The sequence below is a fragment of the Salvia hispanica genome, chromosome 3 (assembly GCF_029641045.1).
Source record: "Salvia hispanica isolate PSC_SH4W2 chromosome 3, Shi_PSC_v1, whole genome shotgun sequence".
Classification (NCBI taxonomy): Eukaryota; Viridiplantae; Streptophyta; class Magnoliopsida; order Lamiales; family Lamiaceae; genus Salvia; species Salvia hispanica.
The window spans coordinates 92,373-111,815 of NC_142694.1; the positions used below are offsets into that span (position 1 = coordinate 92,373).

Below are 19,443 nucleotides of genomic sequence, written 5' to 3' on the forward strand. Positions count from 1 at the left end.
AAACATTTTTTATATCCATTAGTAATCTTGAATATCATATTTTAAATGAATTACGAATTCTAACACATTTTGTTATCCACTGTAGCCTTGAAAATCATATTTCAAAATCACAATTCTATTATATTCATATTATGTTATATGATATTAATATAAATATTTTGTGATATCTATATTAGAAAAAGGAACACAGAAAGGCAACAATGAATATTATGTCGGTGGAAATTGTTGTAGTAATAAAAAATCACACCTCTTGACGCCCTAAATAGATCTACACACACCACACGCACACATCTGTATCTATTGTATATCTATCATTTATGTTCACCTGTCTCTACTTCTTCCCCGAATCATTTTCTCTCTCCGATCTCCCTTTTTGAGCCTCACCTCACCTACACATGCATATGCAAAAACAAATGCATACACAAATTTAGCATCAACTACTTTCGCTTCTGCTGCTTGGACTAAATCAAGAAACCTCTTTTTTAGGTTCTTCCTTTTTCCTGCTTCATTTATGGGGTTTTTATTCAGATTTTTGTGGATGATGTGTTCTATCTTTGTTTAATCTTCGATTTCCTGATAATGGGTCTACGTTGGTTTTGTCTTGGGATAAGGGTTTGTGACATTGACTTTGATGGCATAGTGTATTTACTTTTCTTAGGTGAATTACTGAGCTGAAACAGCTTAAAGAGGAGCTGCTTTGCGCTAAAGTAGGGATTTTTGGATTCAGGAAATGTTGAATTTGGTGCCTCGAGTTGACCAAGATTTGCTAAAAGTAACTTCCTTGAGATTCAACTTGTCCAATTAACTTGCATTTGTAGTGTTTGTGAATAGTAATGAGATTCATCTTATTTGGAATAGGACTAGCTGAATGTTTGTTTTTTTACTTGCAAGACTTCAGTAAGACTCAAGTTTACTTTCTAAACATTCGACGTTTGGATGACTTCTTTACAGTTGTTCTTTTACAGGCAACTCCTGGCATGCCAATATGCTGCATCTGTTCAAATGCATGCAATAATGCAATTGACTTCTGACAATTCTGACTTATTGTGGAATCGAAATATGTAGTTAATTATATTAAGAAGGTGCGTTTTTTTTTATTCGTAATTCTTCATGTTTGCAGGTTTGTTAACTGAGGACACTAAATCAGCATTGGCGCTTGGGCACTTGTATCAAGTGTTACGTAAATGCATAGTGGACGTGTGGAGTCCTAGTCTTCGAGGAACAGAGTTGTAGTTTTTGCATAGTGGAAGATTGAAATTCCCTATCTGTTCGTATTTAGTTTTATTTGTTGTATTGGGATGGGTTGTCACTGTTCAAAGCTGACCTTGTGTTGTTTTAGTTCAGAGCATAATGGACCTATTCATGAAGCCAATAGTGCTGGTTAGTCCAAATAACTCTCTATTAGTACTTTTTATTGATTCTCAAACACCAACTTAATGTTTGTGATGATGATGCAGAGAACGAGGAGAAAAGTGAAATTGGTGATTTACCTACATTTCGTGAATTTTCTGTTGAACAACTTAGGGCAGCTACATCTGGGTTTGCAGTAGAGAACATAGTTTCTGAACATGGGGAGAAAGCTCCAAATGTGGTTTATAAGGGGAAATTGGATAATCAGAGGCGGATAGCCGTCAAACGTTTTAATAGGTCTGCTTGGCCTGACGCGCGTCAGTTCATGGTGAGAATGGACTCCATCTTAATGGAGATCCTTTTTCATGATGCTCTTTTGTGTACTTGACTTGTTTCAGTGATAGTATGTTATACCGCGCGGCGCCTATATTTTGTTAGGATATATTCTTTGATTTCCTAGAGATTCATGGCATTAGATATGGACTGCTACAGTTTCTGCAATTTAACATTACTTTATACACTTCAGGAAGAAGCAAAAGCAGTTGGCCAACTGCGGAACTACAGATTGGCTAATTTGCTTGGCTGCTGCTGTGAAGGTGATGAGAGGTTACTGGTTGCTGAATTTATGCCCAATGAAACTCTTGCAAAACATCTGTTTCACTGTAAGTACATTTTGATTGATGCTAAAGACTTGAAATGCTTCTGTTATGCCCAGCTTAGTGCAGTTATTGGGGCCCGGTCTTTAGATAAGATAACTAGATAAGCGTGTAAGGGTTTACCTGGCATATTCTGCTGGGTGTGACCAATCTCACTAGGGCTACTATAGTTCAGCCTCTTGCCACTGGCAGTTGAAGGCTGTTGTCTCCATTGTGGAATGTTGCTAGCACGCCTCTTACAAGTCAAATAAGAAATCTTGACCTATTAATGCCATGCTAGTGTCTAAACCATCTGCCTTACAAATGATATTGGCTTAAGTGGAGTAATTACTTTTCGATATATGTAATGCTAAAGACAGTCTGGTTGGCTAGTTTGGATGTATAATTGAGTTTATCGGATCAAATGTGCTTTAAGTTGTGAACGATGTGATCCCAATTTAGATATATATTCAGTCCTTTGTTCTATCATTATTCAATAATTTTATGTGAACTCAGGGGAAACACAACCTATGAAGTGGGCAATGCGATTAAGAGTCGCTTTATACATTGCACAGGCTTTAGAATATTGCACAAGCAAGGGTCGGGGACTTTATCATGATCTTAATGCCTACAGAATTGTCTTTGATTACGTAAGCTCCAAGTTAGCATTTGTTCTTTTCTTTTACTTCTCAGTTGTCTGCATTTTGATAGTGTTTCTTCCTATTGGGTTGTTTTGTATCTTATAGGATGGGAATCCCAGATTGTCATGTTTTGGATTGATGAAGAATAGTAGAGATGGGAAAAGCTACAGTACAAACTTGGCATTTACTCCACCAGAGTACCTAAGGACTGGTATAATATCTCATCTAGAATGAACTACTGTTACCTATAACGGTTTGTAGCAATAATTTAGGAATTTCTAGAAGATACCATTTAGCTTGCCCACAGTAATGTGCTCATGTCTAAACTGTGGATTGTGATCGCAATTCGGAAATAAAGGTCAATTAGTTAGCTCAACAATGTTGCATTGTTTTGTACTTGAAGCTCAGTTTATCTAGTGCTACAATGCAACTAAATGATCATTCTTAAAAGCAAAAAATTATGGCTTATATGCAAAACTATGTCATACTGAGCAATTGTGAGGTTCACTTAAAGCTTGAATTATTGAAACACCAAAACTTTTTTGAAGATAGGCTGCTTTGCTTTTTCTGTATGAGAGATGTAGAATTGTTTACTGCCTGTTATGATTGTATCATAGATTATTTGAACTTTTGAAGCTATGTAACATGAATAAGTAAAATTTTTGTTCAGGAAGTCTGCATTTGGGTTATTACTTAGTACTATATGGCCGTAGGTCAATACTGGTCGACATGCTGGGTCTTACAGAGTTAGTAGATGGAATTCTTGAAAGAATAAGTCATCACCCATCATAGTAGTATTCTTCATCCCTGACATTTTGGATAGCATGATGTTTATTGTGTTACGAAATACCAATCATAGATGTAAATGAGTGTACAATGCAATATAAGCATGCAACACCACAATATTGCAGACCTGGGGATTAGCTAATGCCTAATAAGTCCATCATAGTTCCATGTCCTGAACATGTGATATGCTTGAGAGAAAAATAATGTTAATAGAGATCCACAACATCGGTTTTTGTTAGATTATGCCCCTATGGCTTTTTTCGGACGACATTTGAAATCTTATCTGAAATAGAAACTGTTTTGAAATCTTAGTTGGAATAGACTGTAGCCTTTCTATTAAAATAATGGGGATATTTATAAATTATTGTTTATCATGCATATTGCTCTAAAATCTTGGATTATATTATAATACATCTTGAAACCTTTTCTACTCAGTCTAGCATTCACCACCATACTGATACTGTTATTTTGTTTCCAAAAGATTTATGCGCTGGAAGTGTAATTTACAAATTTGGAACACTTTTGCTCTTGTCTATGTTATCTGAATTGGCACTCTTGCATTTTAGGATTTGTTACTGACAAACACTGACCTTCTGTTTTTGTTAGGAAGAGTTACCCCAGAAAGTGTAATTTACAGCTTTGGAACACTTTTGCTTGACCTTCTAAGTGGAAAACACATCCCACCAAGTCATGTAAGTGTTTTTGTGCTGACCGTTTTGAAATGGCATAATGACATATTCTAGTACTCCCTCCGTCCCAAGGTATTAGACCAACTTTCCTTTTTGGGATGTCCCAACATATTAGACTCGTTTCCTTTTTTAGCAAAAAGCATCTATCTTATTTTATTCTCCACCTACTTTTTTCTCTCTTCTCTCCCCTACTTTTTCCCTCTCTCATACTTTACTCTCTCCACTTTAACTATTTAAATATCAATTCCTTAAATCATGTGCCCAAAAGAAGTGAGTCTAATACTCCGGGACGGAGGGAGTACTATTTTTTGAAATCACTTTATGAGACATTTTCTAGTAATCTAGTTTTTGGAAAAGAAAGTTCTGGTTGTCACATTTGAGCTCAAGAGTCAGGACCATGTCATCTTGTATTTGCAGTATAGTCCTCAAATTGCACACAATCACCTGCTGAATGGTTAGAGTTAAAACTTAAAATTATCCTATCAGGGTTTGTAAAATTTATACTTTTAGAACCACATATGTACTAGTACATTAATAGTCCCAGAAAGGTTATTCCAGAATCCAGAATTGGAATTTTGGATTGTGAGGGAAACATTGCCAGTTGAAACATAAACATTCACAATGTCAGTTTCACCCTAGGAAACCCTGTCTGCCATTTATGTAAATGGAACGTAAGTCATTTGATGGGCTGTACACCAAGCTGTCCATTAATTTGATTGTAATATAATTCATCATTAATTATTACTGTATTTCTTAGTTCTCAGTAGATTGTGATTAAGTTATTCAGTCATGTTGACATTATTATTTTATATAACTGGTGCAGGCCCTTGATTTGATTAAGGATCGGAATCTTCAGATGTTAACGGATTCTTGTTTGGAAGGTCAATTTTCTAATGATGACGGAACAGAGTTAGTCCGCCTGGCTTCAAGATGCTTACAATATGAACCCCGTGAGAGACCAAATCCAAAATCAGTAGTTGCTGCATTGATTCCTCTTCAGAAGGAAACTGAGGTTGGTTAATTTCTAGAAGATATCATAAAATCTTTTCATTCATTGTAATTGAAATAAGACGTGCACAGGACATAGTTGTACAACACTTTCTTGAACATTTAGAGTCCTCAAAAAAACTGGGATGGGCGATATTAGAGACGTTGATCATGTGCTGAATAATTGCTATGCGCTTCTTAGAAAGCAACTCATGCAAGCATGTTGATATGGTCTCATCTTTGTGGGATAGAAATGCACGAGTCTTAAATTCCTATTATTGCAGGACTTGACTCATGTGTATATTTTATTTGCTTATATGCATGGAAGTTATAGGTTCTAATGTTCACTTCTTCTGCAGGTTCCTTCTCATGTTTTAATGGGTATTCCTCAAGGTGGAGAGGTAGTGTCCTTGACACCCCTTGGCGAAGCATGCTTAAGAATGGATTTAACTGCCATTCATGAGATATTGGAAAAACTTAGTTACAAAGATGATGAGGGAGCAGCAACTGAGGTTTGCTTCTTGATAATTAACAGGAATTTACAAGTTTCTTCACTTTTTCATCTTGTACCTTGTATAATTGATGCACTCTGGTGAAAATCCCAAGGAAAGCCTGAATACTTTCTCTACACACACTCCTGCACTCTGTTTTGTGTACTCTCAACTATTTAATCAAACGTATATGTTACTACTAGATAGTTGAGAAGATGGAATTTGAAACCATAAACAAATGTTAAAGAGTTTCTTGTAATTATGAAATTCCATACTACTAGTACATTTTATGGTTGCATATTTTGTGTAGCAGATCATGAGAATCGAAGTTTCCTGATTGGCATATAACATTATATTTCTGAATTTCTGTTCATTTTAAATTTCCCTTCTCAACTGGCAACCAGCATTCTGGACTCTCCTAAATGTAACTAACTGTTTTCCATGTGTGCAGCTTTCTTTCCAGATGTGGACAAATCAAATGCAGGATACATTGAACTCAAAGAAAAAGGGTGATGTGGCTTTCCGGCATAAAGATTTTAGGGTTGCCATTGATTGTTTCACGCAGGTAAGAATTTGCATTTCCCTTTGGAAATCTTTTATGTATGTGTGTGGCATTTTAGCATCCCCCAATTGGTGTATGAAGCGTCATATCTCCTATTCCTGTGTCATTTATGCAGTTTATTGAGGTTGGAACAATGGTCTCCCCAACTGTTTATGCTCGCCGAAGTTTGTCACATCTCATGAGCGACGTGCCACAGGAGGCCCTCAATGATGCAGTGCAAGCACAAGTTATATCTCCTGTTTGGCATATAGCTTCGTATTTGCAGGCTGCTGCTCTTTTTGCTCTAGGGAGGGAGAACGAGGCACAGATTGCACTCAAAGAAGGCTCCATACTCGAAGAGAAGAGAAACGGAACATCCTGAGAGGCAGGAAAACGTGTTGAGGGATTTTCAGGCGCTGAGAGGCATGTATAAATGAGGAGGGACATGGTTTAAGGAGAGCATCATCAAAGTCAGAGCAACTTATTAGAGCGTAATGTTATCATTGGCATCCAACGGGATTGTGTTTAGTACATGATTGGATGGGCTGTTTCGTTGGGTTGATGCATCGAATGCTTTGGCTTTGCAGAAGCAAGGCAATATGATTGTGTGGCAGTGAAAAGGGATGGATCACCATGTTGATAAAGAGACATGCTATATTTTCTTATTTGTATTTTGTCACACTCATTTCTTGTTTGTTGGTTTTTAGATGATTTTATTTGCTTCAGTATATTGTTTGTATTTGGCATTGTTAAACGAGTGGTTGAAAATTATTTGAGCCAATTATCTTTATACGATCTTGTTTTAAAACTAGAGTACAATTTTCCTATGATTCCTGAAGGCATTACATGTCAATTTCATTGGATAGTCAATCAAAATGATGTCATGTTTTCTGTACACTGTTAGTATTGATTTACATTAGCTGAGGAGAAATCATTATGATTTGTTGGAAATCATCTTAAACAGGCCTGAACTTTGCATCCAATCATGCTGCTCACTTTTGCCCTTATTGTGTACTTAATGGCGCATTATCAAACCGATGTGGACTCTAGAAGCAGCTGGATCAACAACTACAAACTCATACATTGTTTCCATACACTCTAAACACAATAATCATAAGAAATTAGAAATTACTCCTAAAAAAAAAGAAAAAGGAAAGTCTTGCATAGCAGTAGTGCGAGTAAATTGTTCATGAGAAATCACAACAGATGAGAAATGAGATACAGAGAAGACGGCCTTAGAAGTAAGATATCTTCATCAGAACTAATCCTAACTTTTTCTGTTCGGTTTCATATCGGAAAAGTACGCTTCAGAGTTCTGAGGTACTTCAGTGAAAAGTTTCAACTTCCAACTGATTATTTAGCACGCAAGGCTCAGAAGTACCTGAGGGGAGGCATGTCAAACTGTCCTGGTCTGATCTTGAAAAAGACTGGCCAATATGCGAGGTTGCTCCAGAATGAAAAACTACTATGACATCAATAACATATCCATGTCACCTTGAAAGAGGCGCGGTGAGAAGCATGATAAATATTTTCCGACAAACTCTAGTAGAGCAACTCATCAAATACAGGATCGACACTTTGTCCCCACTTCTCATGGTACAGAGCAAGGAGTTTTTCAGCTGGAGTTATACCTGCATTACGCATTTTCAGAACAAACATCAATCCATTTTGGTCTTAAAGGAACTCATTTTAGGTACAAACAACGGGTAAGGAGTAGGATGTTTCAAAGAAGATTTCATAATATAATAGTAATTTTGTCAATATTTGATAAGGTGAGAAGTAAATTTAAAAGGAAACCAAGAATTAATGCATGAAAAGTAAGTTTATTTGCAAGGCACCATCCATCTTGTTCGCAATGAGCTGTTAGATATCTAGCACGTCTAACTCAGTAAATTATAAAAAGATAAGACCAAGGGATATTTGACCCTAGAAGATTTTTTTGACCTTCGCTGCTCACCTGTATTAACAACTTCAGTCACCTCATTTAAAAATCCAGTTTCCTTGTAACCTCTTCTTTCCAAGCCATCCTATGAGAAAGAAACACAAAGATAAACAGTGGAAAGGAAGACATGATGGAAGATCACTCCACCTACTCATGTCCCAATAACCGAGTAAAAGCTATACTTATGTACAATCAAGCAAACTGGGATAAGACAAAATGTTATTATTATCAAGTCACCTTAGCAAATTTGACTACTTCTTGTGCGACATGCTTTAGCAGGCCATCCCTAAATGGCGTCTTTAGCCCACTCTTTGGGACCTACAACAGAAAATTCAGTTAAAAGGGGTGGATCTTCATGCCCAGTATAAAAGAACCTTGCAAGTTCAGAAATGGTATTGCAGGATAATATAAGGTATCTCAACCAGTTACTCATCTTCTACCACTAAAGACAACATAGCTCCAGATTGCAACCATCGAGAACCCAAATAGATAGGTAACCATACTTCAATACAGATATGTTTGCTAAAAAACTCCTTTGTATGCTTTACTCAGCACTACAAGTTGCAGAAAAAAGGGAATAAAAAGGGTGAAATCCTTAGTATGGTCTAATTCTAATGACTGCTGATGTAGAAGACCGGACTCATCATATGAAGCCAATTCTGGATGGAACTTCATGCACTAAAAAGCTTGTATATTGCAGCAGGCACGTCACACATGCATGCAAAGAAGCGCATGCACATGAATATCACCTCTTTATACGAATAAAATTCCCTGATCCTAAATCCAAATAGTCATTTTTGCACATTTTAGTTACTGTGAAATTAAGCGATGAACTCAGCTACTAATAAAGTTAGATTCTGTGCATTGCTAGATGTACTTGTTAGCAGCTGCAATCATTAGAAAGAGATGACACTAATGGCCAATAATGGACTCATATAAGTGTAAGTATGCAGAAATATTAGAAGGAAAGTAGCAGTTTCAGGAGCTGAAAAACTAACAAATTAGAATTGATTAAGTTATTAGCAACAGAGAAAAATCTATATGTTCAGAAAGTTGGGGTTGTCAAGGAGTGTCAAGGAGTTATTAGCTAAGGAATGTAGCATGGCTTGGGCTTATATCTCTCATAAAAACTAAATCCATTTTCGTGGTGATTACTCTTCTCCCCATTATTTCAACACAAGTCTCTTTTTATTTGGCAAAGCAGACCAAATTTTATCTCAGAAAATTATTGCTCTAACCCAACATTAACCAATTCTGTAAAGATATTTCAATCAATTGGAATAAGTTATTTTGGAATAGCAACATTAACTGAATCAAAATCATAATAACCTCACCACTGAGATACACAAAAGTCTTTTAACTTATTCATAGTCAATGAACCAATAAATTTCTATCAGCCAAAACACACAATTCAGAACTCAAGGAATCATCTTCTTATATAGGAGTAGTACTTATGGTACCACCAATTAAGATTACCATCACAGTCAGCCTACTGATCATGTTACCTTATTTCTAAGCATTTGTCTTTCCTCTGGAGTCCAATCTGCTGTCATGTCCAGAACATTTTGTAGAGAGACCTCATCATACAAGAGACCAACCTGAAAGTCATATTAGTACAGAGATCTGTAAAGCAACCAATATAGTGCTAAAGAAACCAATTAAAAGAAGCGGGAATTTTTAATCAGTAAAGTTTTATTACAAATACTAGAAATTCTTATGTTCGCTATTTTCATAGTTCGATAAATGTAAGTGTCTAAACCAACATAAGCAAAAGAACAAGATAAAATACTGTGCAACTAAGAGAATATACCCAAAATGCTGGTAGGGCACATAGTCGCCTCCAAGGTCCTCCATCAGCACCCCTCATCTCCAAGTATCTTTTAAGCCTAACCTGAGGAAAGATAATAACTGAAATTAGTACAACTGTGTGTGAACATGACTGCCAAACATTTTTTGCTGAATTGATCACAATACGAACCTCTGGGAATATTGTTGTTAAATGATTCTCCCAATCATTAAGAGTTGGATATTCACCTGGAAGACAAGGAAGTTTTCCAGCCAAAAAGTCCTGTAGAAGACTTATCAGAGACAAATACCTGGCAAAATTACAAGAAAGAAATCTATACAGGAAGAATAATGTGGAGATAAATACCCGGAAGGACATTCCAGCACAATCAATATACTTTTTCTGCCGATAGACAAAGTACATTGGGACGTCAAGAGCATATTCTACGTACTGTTCAAACCTGTGCCAACAAACAAACACTCATGAAATACAAATAGTCCATTAATATTGTAATTCATATACATGTACTCGAAGTTCCTAAGGATTTAGTGACAACATAAGAAAACTTTAAATAAAAAACGTCAAAAGCAGCCAACTAATTTGAACTTTTCTATTATGTTGTGTATACTTAAATAATTAGTTAGATATGCATCTTCCTGCAACATTTTACTAACTAAAGAAGTAAAGTGATTATCTACAAAAGATAACAGAAATCAATTAGGGAGACGTGCCAGTACTTGTGGACTGATAACATAAACATACAGCTAAAAATAGCTGGTTAATAAAACAGCAACATTATTGTCGAAATAAGGCCTTCAAAACTTCACTCTTTGCAGCTGGAAAAGTTGCTGGTGAATTTTAATTTTAGCCAATAGAAAACAAGAGGTTATGATGCTCAGTGTCAAGAGGCGTAATTTATTCCATAGCATAAATCAATTTAAACACGGTAAGGGCTTAGAGATGACCACATTAGAAAAGGTCAACCAGAATATACAAAGTCAATTGTTAATCAAGTTTTACAAGAATATGTCTAGAGATTATACCGAAATGGATCTGGTGTCAAGGGTAGTAAGGACAGTCAGTATATTATTGTTATAAGAGTGTAATTAGATACTGCAGTTGGTACATGCAAGAACAGGCCAGTTCCTCAGCTTTTTGTTAAATCATGGAGTCAAATTCACATGCGTACAAGTCAACAATTTCGGAACATTTTCCAAAATAAAACTTGGAGTGGGTGGAGGCATTGCAGCTGTAAACAATTATGATTGATGGAAGATATGCACATAGCAAGATCAGTATCAAGCACAAGCATTCAGATAAAGTGGAAGAAAAATGTCCATTGTTTTCGAAATATTTTTTGATGCAGTGAGTCTTTATACGTACATGCTTCCTGAAGAGCAAAGAAGTTTGGATTAAATGCTTTTACTAAAAAGTGTGGGTGTAGAACCCTAAGTAGAACTAGTACTGTCTTTATATGACAGCAGAGTGTCAGACTATTTCCAAATTTCCAATAATAAATAGTAGTAGTTTTTTCATCACAAGGGGACTTACCCAAAGGAGTCGTCAAAGACAAAAGGAAGCATTCCAGCTCGGTTATTGTCGGTGTCTGTCCATATTTGGCTGTGCAGAAATATGAAGTATTATGTGAATCAACTTCTTCAAAGCCTAAAATTAATTACATATAACTAAGGGTAGTAAAAAAACTGAACTGTCACAATCATGGAAAAGCATAACTACCTTCTCATGCTAAGATAGCCATTTGGTTTCCCTTCAGTGAATGGTGAATTTGCAAATAATGCCGTAGCTATCTGTTTAATGAATATATTAGATCTCATGTAATTAAATGATTCCTGCAAAAGATAAATGCCAACTTACAGGCTGTAAGGCAAGACCAGCCCGGAACTTCCTTATCATATCAGCTTCAGAATCAAAATCTAGGTTCACCTTTATAAGAGAAAGAGAAACCAACACCTGATTACGCATCTAAGGAAGACTAAAAGAAGTACGTTGAGAACTAAAAGTATAAATAACAAGCTGTAGATGAGAATTAGGGATTACTCGTCACCTGGACGGTACATGTTCTAAACATCATATCAAGTCCCAGTGACCCAACTTTGGGCATGTAATTCTTCATAATTACATATCTTCCCTGAGAAAATTATGTTGTCAGTATAGGTAGAAACTCATCAGATCTTACACAGTAGTCAAACCTTCCACGAATGGACAGGTCCATATTGAAATATGCAACAGACTAACACACAGCTGAAGGAAACAGATATGTCAACTCAAGAAAATAAAAAATCAATGTGCAATGAAAATTGGCTCTCAGTTAGAACTGCCATGAAAACCCACATAATGCATAGTTATTTACAATGCAACTAGAGCGAAAAGAGAATACACCCCTCAATAAAATTGAAATTTATATTTATAAGTTCATATAGATGTTACCTTGGGCATTATTGGTATGTCTTCTCGTCTCCGCGTGGGCTGGAAGCCAATTCCTAAAAATCCAATCCCCATCTCCTCTGCAACAGCCTTAACCTGTGCATTTCATAAATCAACTATTATCTGTTGAAGTCTGATTTGGCTGGTTAAATAGAGTGTCCACAACCACAAGGGACTAGGCATGATTTACTAGTCTGTGGAAAGCTTCTCTTGTTAAGGCACATTTACAATTCTGACTAAATCTATTTAAATTGTGATTAAAAAATTTTCTGAGTTCATGATAGGAATTGATTCTAGATATTTATTTTCCCACTCATTCTGGTTTATCATCACATTAAAACGGAACAAACTTACCAGATAAAATAACTCAGAACAAATCTACAAACCTGATAAAGATGAGAATTGACTTCAGCACAAGTTTGATGCAGAGTTTCAAGTGGCGCACCACTAAGCTCAAATTGGCCACCAGGCTCAAGCGAGATACTTTGTTTATCCTGCCAGTTACAATGAACTTAATCAATCAGTGTGTTCTTAGCACCACATTTGTCAAATATGGGAATAGACTATTAACTTGGAATCTAAGGTCTAGCAATATGTGTCAGATAGAATAGGAGGTTATATTAACAATTGTGTAATGTTACATGGACACCAGCGTGTATAGCATAGACAAAGCATTGTGGAAAATGACCATATATTTTTTCAGGGAACTGAAGAGATAAATTACATACTTGCTTGAGTCCAATAATGTTTTCACCTTCCATTATTTTATCCCAGTGAAATCTCTCAGATATAACGTTAAGAAGCTCTGCTATCTGTTCATATCTCATGGGGCTTAATGATCCAATCTCAAACCCAAACTTTTCATGTTCAGTGCCTATCCTGTACAAGCCAATGATATATACTGTGTCATCAGGTGTCAGATCTTTATTAACATAAGAACCATTAAACTATTAACTAGAGATACAAATCCAAACTGCTGGTTGGAAATAGGAAGTGATTAATCAATAACTGGTGCTGGGTATTCAGGCCCAGTGCAAAGGCATGGTAAGGAACAAATGGCCATTATCACATAACAGCGTCCAAGAATAATAATCTCAGATTAGTGGAATGTAAGCATGACCTTTCCAACTACAGTATAAACTGGAAAGGAACAATATGGCTAGCAATTTCAAGTTTAACCAGCTGAAAGTAATTGAAAAAAAAAAAACAAATTTTAAAAATAATCCCAGTAAACTGGTTGTTTCACAACAAAAGCAGGAATAGCAACACTAGATTACATATTGAAACCAGAGGGTATTTTCAAAAGAACAAGATGCAATCAATATTTTAGTACCAAGAAAAGCTATAACTCCAACCTCCAGTTTTCCTTAGGCTTGCAACCCGAAGCAAGGTAAGCTACAAGATCTTCTTTGGTAAGTGGCTCGGTTGAGATAACAGCATCTTCTGTAGGAGGACTTGCAGCAACAGTTACCTGGCGCTCTTGCCTCCATCGCACTCCAGTGCCAATAGAACTTGAGCTTGGTTTCACCTTCAGGGAACTCCACAAAGGGTACCGCATACCTAAGGATGTTTCATTTCTACGGGCTGAGTCCACTGTTTTGATAAATCTAATAACTCCACTGCACCTTGTTTTACACTTTATAACCTCAGAATGAATGCTGTGAGATGAACCAGGATGGGACATCAATGTCATGGCTGGAAGCTGCAGTGTCAATCACAAAAACATAAAAGACCCATATATTGAGCTTGAGAAATATGTTAGTTAACATTCAGATAGACAAGTTGCTATACAGTGTTAGTGTCTTCAGCGTCAGGACAGATACTCAATGTACGTTGCAAACACAATTATATCATGAACTAGATTTACAAAATCTTCAGCTGCTGCTCACTCATTTCTAGCAGCCAATCATACAATTGAGAGCAATCCGAAAAAAATTTCAAATATAGACTTGAACTGTTACGAAAATGCTGAATTCCAGTAATGCATTCTCAAACAGACTTCAATTGATGCCGAAAAAGCCAACAAAAAAAAAGGAAAATCCACAATCGGTATATGAAAGCTTAGGATCAAAGGTAAGGAAACATGCTGAACAAGACAATACCTTGAATCGGCTTCAGATACACAGAACAAGAAACACAAGTCCTCTACAATGGAGTTGGCGTGTTTGATTTTTCAGTAGAAGAAGAATTTAGTAAGCACCAAGCAGAGACTGAAAAGATGAAAAGAATGGCGGAGGAGGCACGGGGTGCAATGATGTGCGGCACCATCCACTCTTTTGCCGTGGTCCGTTCCATCTGCATCTGACACGTCATCGGCCTACCTAAATTTTGATTAAATTCCTTTTTCTATTTTTATGTTTTGTTGTCAATTTCATTTTTTTTCTTGACCAAATTTATTTTTCAATTTTGTTGTGTCCACTATAATATTTAAAAGCATATTTTTCTCGAAAATAAGTTCGCTTTTGAATGTAGAACGTAAATTTAATTTTCATTCCACTCAGAGATTGATTATACGCAACATTTTCGCTCCAATTAATAGGTTTCTTGGTGTACGATTTTGCTCAAATCAATAGGTTTGGTTTAGGACTAAACACCAATCAATTTATCATACTCCATAATCCATATACTTCAGAGAAAAAGGAAATACAGATATTTGAAACAAGTATATTTTTAATTATAAACATACTAAATAGTAGTAGTACATGATAGTGCACATGGTAACCCAATGTAGACTACCTTCTGCATTTCTAGACACTTTTCCTTTGCACAACCAACCACCCTTTGTAGTTTGGCCTATAACACATGACCAAGAACTAGAACATCCTGTACATTTGGGAAAAATATCACCGGAAACCATCATACACACCTACTGATGTGGACGGAGGCCGGTCATCTTCAGTCGAAACCTCCATCTCCTTCTCTGGCTCGAGCTCCACTGCCTCAATATCAGCAAGGTTCTTCAAGTCCACCACCGTGAGCTCATCAAGGTGCCGGACCACCAGGTCAGCTGCCCCGAGCTCGTACATAGGGTGCTTGCTGGCAACAGCAACGCACTTCATCCGTGCATCATGTGCGGCCTCAACCGTTTGATTCGAGTTCCCAAACACTATACACCGTTCGGGTATAAACTGCAGGAGCTGCGCTGCATACATGAACATCTCCGGGTCAGGCTTCCCCCTGTAGACATCCTCAGCAGTGACGATGACACTGAACGCTCCTTCAATCCCAATCACTGCAATGGCCCTCTCAAGAGACTTTCTAGGCCGGGTGGAGACCAACGCAACGGGCACCTTGTGATGAACCAGAAGGTTCAAGAACGCCTGGGAGCCAGACCGGAATCTGTACATACCGCCCTGCAGAGCTTGGTGGATCTCTTCCTTCCTAGACCCCATCCTCTTCAACACCCCGGGATCCCTAGACCAGCAGAGAACCTCTGCTATAGCCTGCTCGTTCTTCATCCCTTCTATTCGTCTAAGCATAAAGGCCGGTGGTGGCGATTTCCCTTCTTCCTGAGCAAGAGTCAACCAAGCTTGCTTCTCGAGATCCGGATTGTCCTCAACCAGCACCCCTTCCCATTCAAATATAGCACCTAACCAACCACAACCCATCCTCTCCTGTCGAAGCAACGGGTTCTTAAGGGCAGGGTTATCAGCCTTGTTTTCCGGTGGCCACAGCCCCGGCCGGCTATCCACACCATAGTCAATCCCGGGAGGCTCTCGCTCTTCCTTGCGATATGAATGTGCCTCTCTCGTCAATTCTGCAGCCTGAGCCTTTGTCAAAGACCTAATCGGCTTCTTAACATGCCAGCTTCTCACAGAAGGTGAGAGAGCATATTTCCTATTCATTGACTTGGTAAAAGACAGCCAATTATAGCTACTAAAAAATGGGCGGTGCCCTAAGAGAGATGTTGCAGCTATTGAATCCACCATCATTTTGTAATCAGCAGCAGCCTAATTCTAGTATTTGGCTTCGCAGATCAATCCAAGTAAGTAATACTAAAGGCAGTTTTTCAAACCTAATCGGCCCAAATCCCTTCAAACACAATGATAAATTGCTTGCTGAAATCACCAAAAACAGAAACCATATATGATCAAATCTGTAAAGCTTCCAACTTCACCAATATTCCATCAAATTGAACATCCCAATCGATGAATCAAGCTACGCCCCACCCAGCCAAGATAATCAATTACAAGAATAGAGACAGCCCTAGATTCCTATAGCACGAACAGAAAACATAAAAATGGGGAGTATTTCTTATACATGTAGAAAAACAGAATGATTTCAGCTAATCCGAGCAGGAAACGGAAACAATCGAGATTACCTATTCTACAAAAGAAGAGAAGATTCAAACCTGTGTTGGGTGGTAGGAATGAGAATGCTAAACTGTTTCCATACGGATCCTTCGAATTTATTATCTATGATCGAATATAGAGTAGTATTAATAAAACTGAAAATATATTAGTAACAAATTCGGATTTATGATTAATCAATATCGTTTAGTGGTTTTGAGATAACTAATTGGACACGGCAAAGACTCATAAATGGACGTGCTTGCGATATCATCAATTAACTACAACTCCACTTAATTAATTACTGCAGAAAATAGAAATGTTAAAATCATTTTGCATGACATTTAAGATGTTAGATAGCTAGATTCTTCTAGGCGAATCAATGGACACAAAATAATAATCCAAGTTCACAAAATTTATTGGGACAACCTTGTGACACGTCAATATTGTCAACGTGTCGTTAAGTGGTAGTTGAAACGTGTAAGAAAAACCAAGTTAGTATGTATAGGCTTAGATATAGTGTTCAATTTAAATAAAATATGCATGCGTCAAAAACATCTAGAATTTTTCGAAAGTGTGGGAGTTATCAATTTGTTTGTATTTAACTGATTTTACATGTGTGAGAGAGAAAATTTGAGATTAATTTAAAAAGGTATATGTTGGAAATAATAAATGATAGTAGTAGAATTATTTGTATGAATTGATTATTGTTTATAGATTAAAAAAATTAAATGAGGTTGAAGAATTTTCACTTTACTCGTCCTTTCACTTAGTCTTTCGGCCCATTAAAGTATTTGACATACTGTATCAATTTTGGGCCTCGTTTGGCAATGTCCATTTATAACCCGAAAACACAACAAAGCCCACAAACTGTGTTGAAATTCCGCCCACAAACTGTTTGTTGAAATTCCTTGTGCATCACAAAGTTTAGGTAGAGCCACGTGATGGGAGGGAAGAAGAAGGGCTCCGATTCGCGGCCGCGCGGTTCCATGACGCTGAGAGAAGAATCGACTGGTAAAAAACTCGGCAACGTGAACGCCAAAACCATGTGCAAGATCGATCATCTCAAAGACCTAGCATTGTGGGCGGCCTCCGTTCCTTCGCTCGCCGCTTTCTTCGGGGAGCGCCTCTCTGCCACCAACGAAGCACTCGGCCTTCGCGGTGATCCTTCTAATTTTGTTTGTGAAAGGTTAAGTCTTTAGCGTTTTTCTGCATTCGATTTTGTGATTAGCTTAGATAGTTAAAAATAGTATAGGCTAATATAATTGGGGAAAATCATTGCTTATTCTTATCAAGCATTTAGTTGTCCTCTTAAAAAAAGGATACTTGTGTTTCTAACTTGACTGACTTGTTTAATAGTAGTACTACTTCAAATGGGAGCCTAATTGTGATCTCTTATATGTTGATGGAAAATTGATAAAGATTGGATATGACGGTATCTAACAAGTTGAGAGTCATGGTAAGATATGAAGAGACAGCAGCAAGTCTAGTAAAAACATAATTTTCTTGTGTTTCTACTTGATAAATCCATGTGTTATTTTAAGTTTGGAGCATTGTTTAGAAAATAAGTAGTAGACTACTAACTATAGATCATTGATTTACTATTCAAGTTTGATAGAATGTGTTATGTATACAGTGTTCAAGTGCTCGTGTTTCTTTCTCCTAGGAGTACTTCTCTTAGACTGTTTATGTATACATTTGAAATCGACTGATGAGGTTTACGTATTAGTAACATTAATGGCTCACAACCATGATTTGTTGTTCAACAGATGTGAATCTATTCTTCAACCTGGTAACAATTGCACTGTTCGGATTGAGAAGAACAACAAGTTGAAAGGGAGGCATAGACGAAAGAGATCAAAGGCTATAGTACAGAACAATATTGTTTACAGATGTCACTTTTGTTCTCATCAAAATATGATGAGAGGAACACCAAAGGGCTATGTCAAAGAGATATGTCCACCAAAGCCTAAACCAGCACCGAGCTTTAAAAAAGTGCGAGAGAACCACCCCAGCTCAGGAAATGCTACAGCTACTGTCGAGTGCATAGGGATGGACTCCAGTGCTCTGTTGCCTTTAGATGGACAGGATCTCGAAGAAAGCTCTCTGGCCACTCCATTGCCCAAACCTGGTCTCTCTTTATTGGATTCGAAGCGGAGGAAAAGGAATAGGTCCGGTGTAAAGAACGTCGATGAACCTCCAATTAGCTCAGCTGCAGCAGATATGGAGAAGAGCACTCAAGCTTCAAGTAAGAGAAGGAAGAGGACGTGGACGAGTCTGAAGGAGATTGCTGAGAGTGGTGGCCAAGATGCTGGCACAAAATTCACAAACTCAACTGTTCCATTCTTTATTTAGTTAAGATGGCACACTTGGAGTTGTAACATTTGATTACTAATTAAGCAGTCGATTTGATGATTCCAATGATTATTTATTAGAATCCCAATTTTCTTTCTTGTTATCCCAATTCCCAACTATCAATAACCTTAAAGATCTGAAAAGCTAAGGAAATTTTGACAATTTATCTCTTAGCAACCTTTTATATTATCAGCATTGCTGCCGGTTCACTTGATAGTTGTGGCTATGAATAAATAGTTGAAGTATTGTTAATGGAAACTAAAGTTCATTTGGTTTTATATACTCCCTTTTGTATTGATAATCCAAAAAAAAATGTGACTATTAACTGTGGCGGAGGCGCGGAGCTAGTATTATTTTGATAAAATTCATTTAAATTAAGTATTCCTTTGGTTCCATCATAATTGAGTTTTTTTTTCTGTTGCCATGAAATTTTAAATATATATGAGTTATCTACCTTACTAAACATTCTCTAATAATTAACTCGCCCTCCTTTCATACATTATTCT

General features: G+C 37.1%; 3 protein-coding genes and 1 pseudogene across 11 annotated transcripts; 2 read left to right on the forward strand and 2 right to left on the reverse strand.

The window, feature by feature from the left end:
• Positions 1–267: 267 nt before the first annotated feature.
• Positions 268–6,910, forward strand: LOC125215093 (serine/threonine-protein kinase BSK7-like). Of its 6 annotated transcripts, none has more exons than XM_089067856.1 (12): positions 268–486; positions 659–772; positions 952–1,380; positions 1,458–1,678; positions 1,877–2,012; positions 2,502–2,635; positions 2,732–2,837; positions 4,019–4,104; positions 4,925–5,113; positions 5,448–5,600; positions 6,031–6,144; positions 6,257–6,910. In XM_089067856.1, the coding sequence occupies exons 3-12, from the start codon at positions 1,299–1,301 to the stop codon at positions 6,500–6,502; spliced, it is 1,467 nt and encodes a 488-aa protein (XP_088923982.1). In that variant the 5' UTR covers positions 268–486; positions 659–772; positions 952–1,298; the 3' UTR covers positions 6,503–6,910. The 6 variants fall into 6 exon arrangements, with proteins under 6 accessions (XP_088923982.1, XP_088923983.1, XP_047972361.1 ...); XM_089067857.1 differs by having other exon boundaries at positions 966–1,380; XM_048116404.2 differs by having other exon boundaries at positions 1,121–1,380.
• A 345-nt stretch (positions 6,911–7,255) lies between these two features.
• Positions 7,256–14,548, reverse strand: LOC125215092 (glutamate--cysteine ligase, chloroplastic-like). Of its 2 annotated transcripts, none has more exons than XM_048116403.2 (16): positions 14,396–14,548; positions 13,649–13,995; positions 13,022–13,172; positions 12,680–12,787; positions 12,297–12,389; positions 11,914–11,997; positions 11,724–11,792; positions 11,586–11,656; positions 11,400–11,468; positions 10,215–10,308; positions 10,041–10,130; positions 9,873–9,953; positions 9,568–9,660; positions 8,300–8,380; positions 8,078–8,147; positions 7,256–7,751 (listed from the first exon to the last, which is right to left on the reverse strand). In XM_048116403.2, the coding sequence occupies exons 2-16, from the start codon at positions 13,984–13,986 to the stop codon at positions 7,663–7,665; spliced, it is 1,581 nt and encodes a 526-aa protein (XP_047972360.1). In that variant the 5' UTR covers positions 13,987–13,995; positions 14,396–14,548; the 3' UTR covers positions 7,256–7,662. The 2 variants fall into 2 exon arrangements, with proteins under 2 accessions (XP_047972360.1, XP_088923981.1); XM_089067855.1 differs by having other exon boundaries at positions 14,381–14,538.
• A 397-nt stretch (positions 14,549–14,945) lies between these two features.
• LOC125215384 (5-amino-6-(5-phospho-D-ribitylamino)uracil phosphatase, chloroplastic pseudogene) lies at positions 14,946–16,859 on the reverse strand (annotated as a pseudogene). Of its 2 annotated transcripts, none has more exons than XR_016136805.1 (2): positions 16,645–16,859; positions 14,946–16,351 (listed from the first exon to the last, which is right to left on the reverse strand). The product of XR_016136805.1 is annotated as a 5-amino-6-(5-phospho-D-ribitylamino)uracil phosphatase, chloroplastic pseudogene, transcript variant X2 (transcript). The 2 variants fall into 2 exon arrangements; XR_016136804.1 differs by having other exon boundaries at positions 14,946–16,507.
• Positions 16,860–17,464: 605 nt separating this feature from the next.
• Positions 17,465–19,040, forward strand: LOC125212306 (uncharacterized). Its single transcript, XM_048112432.2, has 2 exons — positions 17,465–17,771; positions 18,352–19,040. The coding sequence occupies exons 1-2, from the start codon at positions 17,527–17,529 to the stop codon at positions 18,935–18,937; spliced, it is 831 nt and encodes a 276-aa protein (XP_047968389.1). The 5' UTR covers positions 17,465–17,526; the 3' UTR covers positions 18,938–19,040.
• The last annotated feature ends 403 nt before the right edge of the window (positions 19,041–19,443 follow it).

Bases quoted from the DNA above. Each gene is read 5' to 3' on its own strand.
- LOC125215092 (XM_048116403.2), bottom strand. From the start codon at position 13,986: ATGACATTGATGTCCCATCCTGGTTCATCTCACAGCATTCATTCTGAG. The intron at 10,309-11,399 runs GTAAGTCCCCTT...TTGTTGGCACAG, and splicing joins GTCTTTGACGACTCCTTTGG to GTTTGAACAGTACGTAGAAT. The intron at 9,661-9,872 runs GTATATTCTCTT...TATGACTTTCAG, and splicing joins GTGCCCTACCAGCATTTTGG to GTTGGTCTCTTGTATGATGA.
- LOC125215093 (XM_089067856.1), top strand. From the start codon at position 1,299: ATGGGTTGTCACTGTTCAAAGCTGACCTTGTGTTGTTTTAGTTCAGAG. The intron at 2,013-2,501 runs GTAAGTACATTT...ATGTGAACTCAG, and splicing joins TGCAAAACATCTGTTTCACT to GGGAAACACAACCTATGAAG. The intron at 6,145-6,256 runs GTAAGAATTTGC...TCATTTATGCAG, and splicing joins CCATTGATTGTTTCACGCAG to TTTATTGAGGTTGGAACAAT.
- LOC125212306 (XM_048112432.2), top strand. From the start codon at position 17,527: ATGGGAGGGAAGAAGAAGGGCTCCGATTCGCGGCCGCGCGGTTCCATG. The intron at 17,772-18,351 runs GTTAAGTCTTTA...GTTGTTCAACAG, and splicing joins TCTAATTTTGTTTGTGAAAG to ATGTGAATCTATTCTTCAAC.